Below are 6,000 nucleotides of genomic sequence, written 5' to 3' on the forward strand. Positions count from 1 at the left end.
GACATTGAAAGGCTACCAAACCCAGGTTGGGAGGTAAGGAAAAGTATCAGAGAAGCTTCCCAAAGCAAGTAGCATACATGCTGGAGCTTGTATTGTGCAGCATCTGTGGAATACTGACACCACCTCATGTGGCTTTAACAAAAACTGACTCAAAGATTTTCAGATTATTACAATGTAGAAATAGAAGATCCTTGGAAATTTTAAATATTAAAAGTTTTATCATGAATTGTTGGAGAATACTAAAAATCTATTTATTAAATATAGAAAAAAAACTATTATTTGCTCCTTTCTATCATATTCTCTTTGAGATCCTATTCCAAGAATAAAGTTACTTATTTTGGGAGGATCCCCTGATACTTATACAATATATATTTAATTCTTCTTGGACATTCTTTTGGTGAAAATCACTGTGTACCATGGTTTATACTCAATTCAGAAGAGTTAAGTAGGACCTATCTCATATGATTAGCGTCTCTCTCACATATATCCAGTAATTTACTAGATTGACCAGATGATTAATTTTATTTCTTTGGAGGCTGAAATACAGCCTTTCAAAGGTTTATGTCCGTTTTGTTTTATTTTTGAAAAAAATTACAGAAGGGACCCGCCTAAATTCAGAAAACAGTTAAAACCATTAAAAATGTTGGTTCTAATATGAACCAAACAGTAAAAGTTGTTGTCTAGATATGTGCTAGTTCTTTGACTTTTTCTATCAAAATAGTCACATGTCTGGATGGGTAGCACAATGAAATTTATCACTAACATGGCCAGAACAAAGATGCATGAAGACTTTACCAGTGTTTAATAACTCTTGATTTTAACTTTGATGATCTTCCAATTCCTGGATAAAGGATGATCCTAAACCTTAAAATCCCTAAAACAAGGAAGCTTAGAAATTAACACATAACCACAAATGCTACAGAACCGGAGCTCCCTTGCAAGCATGAGTCCTGGCGAATGAGAAGGGTCGCAGTGGCGAGGCACAGAGGGCCGCGGCCCATGTGATCCTGTTTGTGGTGCCCCTGTGTGAGGGCAAAAGCCAGAGGATTCGGGCTTCCTAATTTCAAGTCATGTGATTAAACCCAAACCAGTGTGGTGAAGCCAAAACTCACAAAAAATATTTCAGATCTTTAAAGTAGAAATTTTTAAAATAAAGAGAATGAAATGCCTGCTTTTAATGAATCTTTCTGAGTTCCTTTAGCTGCCAAATCCTTCTACAAAGGACAGTCACACCTACGAGTAGTGTGCTTGTCTCACCTGGAATTCTCTCCCGATGGCCGTCTCCTTGATGTTAATCAACCTTTTCTTATAGTCAGGAACAGTCTGAAGAGAGAAATAGTCCTCAAAATAATTTTAAAATATTCTATAAAAATAATTCCCACATGTATTATATGATTTCATTTAATCCATTTATTATTCCATTTCCAGAATAGGTAAATCCATAGAGACAGAAAGCAGCTTTGTGGTTGCCAGGAGCTAGGGGAATAACTGCTTTATGGGTATGAGTTTTCCTTTCAGGGTGATGATAGTGTTTTGGACATAGAGGTGGTGGTATTACAGTGTTTTGACTGTCAAATGCCATTGAATTGTCCACCTTAAAGTGGTTAATTTTATATTATATGAATTTCTTCACCTCAATAAAAATAAGCAAATAATTCCTAGAAGATGAGGAAAATGGATAAGGTTACATAAGGGCTGACTTAACTCTTTGTGAGCATGTTAGAGACAGAGAAATTTTAGTTCTTTTATTATTGCATGTATTAGAAGGAGAGAGTGACAGGCCATGCAAGATATTTTGTCAAAGAAATAGAATTCCGCTTTTATAAGGTCTCAAAGCTTCACTGTCTCATGAGGTATTTCTACTGGTTAAATTATTTTAGTATCCAGCTTATCATAGGTTAGAATTAATTTAAAATTTGAATTTCCGGCCAGGTGCGGTGGGTCACGCCTGTAATCCTAGCACTCTGGGAGGCCGAGGCGGGTGGATTGCTTGAGCTCAGGAGTTCGAGACCAGCCTGAGCAAGAGCGAGACCCGTCTCTACTAAAAAAAATAGAAAGAAATTAGCTGGACAACTAAAAATATATAGAAAAAATTAGCCGGACATGGTGGCGCATGCCTGTAGTTCCAGCTACTTGGGAGGCTGAGGCATAAGGATTGCTTGAGCCCGGGAGTTTGAGGTTGCTGTGAGCTAGGCTGACGCCACGGCACTCACTCTAGCCTGGGCGACAGAGTGAGACTCTGTCTCAAAAAAAAAAAAAATTGAATTTCCAAAAGCCTTCTTTCAAAATATGTTAAATTGGCTTGAGTTGGCTTGAAATGACCACTCCCTTCTTACTAAGCTTGGGGAGATTCATTCCCCCTTCTGTTCTCCTCTCTGTATTCCTACAGAGAAAGAGACTTGAGTTTATCCCACCAGAAAAGCACTGAAGCTACACTGCTTCTTGTTGAAAGTCGGACCCTCATAATGTTATCTCTGGTAAAGAAATGGCACACGCTTTTTTGCCTGTTTTGGTTCATCATACTCCAGTGCCTGAGGAAAAGAGCATATATGAAGAGAGACGAAGAGAAATGGGAAATGGGGAAGGTTTAACACAGAGAGGGATGTATGTAAAAGCTACAGGGCAGGTGTAATTTTTATAGCGCTTAAGAAGTATTTACATTATTCCTACTGCAACTGTGGATAACAGGGTACTACAGGTGGTATAGTTGGTCAGAGGAGTTAATAAACTAGTCAAGTGGGATGAGTCCTGCAACAAAATTGTGATACAGGTCAAACAGGAAATGGCATGTAGGGAAAATGCCAGTTAGTTGCAGTATACCTTGATCTTCAGAGAAATCTGTTTTCCATTTAACCTGCTCTAACCCAATATGGTGTAGAACATAAGAAATTTTTTTAAATGCTTCATTTATAAAAGGGTGTCATATATTTTATATCAGTTAAATGCAGTTATCCTTTCAGTTTTACTTTTTATTTTGTCTTTTATTACCTCTTCATTTGTTTATAGAACAAAGCCCCCCTATGAAAGCAATCTCTAATTATGTGTTTTCTTTCAGGTATCCAAACCTTGAAACCTTTGCTCTAGATGTCAGGCTTGTTTTTGACAACTGTGAAACATTTAATGAAGATGATTCTGATATAGGCAGAGCTGGCCACAGTATGAGGAAATATTTTGAAAAAAAGTGGACAGATACTTTCAAAGTGAGCTGAAGTTATAATAATCTTTTTTTTTTTTCCTTTTAAACAAGGACAGATGAGACCAGCAATGTGAACTGTATTTACATAAACGTGCAAGGCACATACATAATGACTTTTTTTTTCTTAGCGTAAGTATCAAAAAAAAAAGTATCAGAAGAATGATACCATTTTTAAAGGCTTCACTCCTACAACAACCAAGGCCCTTGGTTATTGGTTTGTGTGATTTATCAGCTAATTTAGGTAGAACAGGGAAGCACACCCAAAGAATTTTCAAAGGAAAGGGTGTTATAGTGCAATAGCAATTAAAATATATCAGATCGCACTGAATATTCAACACCAGAGCTCTAATGTGGGAAATGGTTCTCCTTTCCCTCTCAATAAATATCTATTTTTCATTTTTTTACTTTGTAGTTTATTTTTTAGTGAATGTATTTAATTTTATGAATTATTTATGATTAAACCACATCCAGAATCTTCGTTTTCTGTGAAAAGGAAGAACTAGAAAATTGCTTTAAATCTTGAAAATACAACAAGGAATGTTTTAAAATATAAAACAAAGCCAAGTTAAACTGTTTACACTGATGTGCTATAAAAGCACCAAAAATAAACTTTACTGTAGAGTTACAAGTACATTTATATATATATATATATGTTGCTGCATCACTTGTGTAGTTAAATTGTATTTCAAGACAGTGAAAAAAATTGACGTGTATATACTGTTCATTATTGTTTATATTGTCTTGTTTTAAATATGTATTATGTGTATATATTGTTTGCAGACATTATTGTTTATGCCTTAGAAGGATTGTAGCATTTTATTTTAGTCTAAAGGTATAGCTATACAGCCTGTACAGTAATTATCCTCTACCAACACTGTGGCGTCTCCTTAATCTTGGTAGTGCCTGCCTTTGAAACAGGGTGTAGGGGATATTAGTTTTCCATTTTTCTATTTTGTTATATAATTTTAAGCCACCAGGGCCTAAATTAAAGTATAATCATTTGTATCCATGTGGAATAAAATTGTGACAATTTCCTACGCACACAGTATTTTTTCATAGAAACATTTCCCTCCCATTTGCCTTGCCTCAGAAATAAATTTAAAAGACATTTGTAACCACTGTGTTTTATCTACTGTGTGTTGTGGTGGCCTGTTGGAGGCAAATAGATCAGAATTTTTTTTGTACCTATATGTAAGAGTACTTGAAGTTTTATTTAAAATAAAATGTTGTGGAAAAGGTAGCATTCTTTTTTTAGGAGTGTCATTTTTCACTACTATGTGTGGCACGGATACAATAAAAGACTTTTACAAATTAATTTTTTAGTTTTTCTTAATGAACCTGAAAATATATTCTTTTCAAAAAGCCAGTTAGTTTAAATTTGATTTTTCCAGAGTCCTAAAGGAGGAACAGTGTATGGAGTGTGGTTCATAGAGATCAGGCTGAGCGGAAGAGGGTGGGTTTAAATCAAGTGACTAAACTTCGGGAATCACTAAGCTTCACAACTCTGTAAACTTCTCTAGACCTCGTTTTATTTCTTATTTTGCATTTTCAGTATGAAAATATTAAAATACATTTTTAAGATCTTGTTGCAATATAAGAAAAGTATGTATTGGTTGTCAATAAGAAAATCTGATCATATCAATTAGTCTAATAAGCCATGCGATACAAATTCAAGCAGTGAAGAAATGCAGTTTGATGCCTTGCTGGGCCTCCACTAGGCAATCACTGGTGAACAGGACAGGCCCTACCTTCAGGGGCTTATAGCATCATGGAGTGGGCCTTAGATAATGTCCACTGCTTTTAACAGTGAGAGAGAATAGAACAGTTTTGAAGAAAATATTCTTAACTTTAAAATGTTCCAAAGCCACAGAGTATTTTTTGAATCCCTAGATTGTTTGTGAAGACTTATATGAAAATCAGCTGTTATTATATAAATATGTCAGTTTCTGTTAACCAAATATTGGGGTGATGCCTTAGGGGGCTGGTGCTTAATCAAAAATACCATGTGGAGCAGAGAACAAGGTGGCACTGTGAATGAAGTGTCTGGTGTTTGTGTTTCTCAAACTGCCTGGTGCTCCATGGGGATTCTTTTGCATAAGGGTTTTTTGCCTTAGGGGTTATATACGCTTATGTTAATTTATCTTAGATGGTCTATAAGGGCCTTAATAATAACACATCTGGTGTCTGAGGAGCTCATAAATGAGAAAATGCTTACACACAAAAACAGTTTTCCAAGAGTGAGAATTTGCTTTTAAAACCAAATAAGATCTCCCTGAAACAGGGAAAGCTTGGTTACTTGGTTACTTGGCTACTTTGGACTGGTGTCTTCATTGTTGTTGCTCAGCAGAGATAGCTGTTCAAGAATTAGTAGGCATGATCCCAAAAGGGCTGCAACTGGAGCTGGTGACAGTGGTTTGTTACTATACCCATGTGGATCACTTGTTATGTAAACCCCTCGTGCACACACAGTGCCCTAGGTTGGGCTTATTCTCAATAAGCCAATATCATTGTTCTCCTCAAATATATATTAAAAAATTAGCCTAACCCTCTGCTATCATGTAATTGCAAATATACACAACATACTTTCATTAAGATAAATTAGAGTTTACCATGAACCTTCTTCATTTTAGTCCTAGATGCTCTGTAAATTAAAAAAAAAAAAAACTGGCCTACTTTCAAGTTTATGTAGATTATCCTTCAATTGGTGATCAACCAAGGATAATCAATCCAATAATTCACTATTATTAAACACAGAAAATAATCATCAGTTTGAAACAATATATAGACAGTAAATGAATATTGAG

The 6,000-nt window shown here is 35.5% G+C and overlaps 1 protein-coding gene across 14 annotated transcripts in view; it reads left to right on the plus strand.

The window, feature by feature from the left end:
- Positions 1–4,507, plus strand: part of BAZ2B (bromodomain adjacent to zinc finger domain 2B) — a 254,441-nt gene extending 249,934 nt beyond the window's left edge. For all 14 annotated transcript variants that reach the window (XM_045559240.1, XM_045559244.1, XM_045559242.1 and 11 more), the window contains one exon: positions 3,056–4,507. In XM_045559240.1, the coding sequence (XP_045415196.1) occupies positions 3,056–3,209 (154 nt within the window). In that variant the 3' untranslated portion in view covers positions 3,210–4,507. The remainder of the gene's footprint in view (positions 1–3,055) is intronic.
- Positions 4,508–6,000: the final 1,493 nt, after the last annotated feature.

The sequence above is a fragment of the Lemur catta genome, chromosome 8, assembly GCF_020740605.2.
Source record: "Lemur catta isolate mLemCat1 chromosome 8, mLemCat1.pri, whole genome shotgun sequence".
Taxonomy (NCBI): domain Eukaryota; kingdom Metazoa; phylum Chordata; class Mammalia; order Primates; family Lemuridae; genus Lemur; species Lemur catta.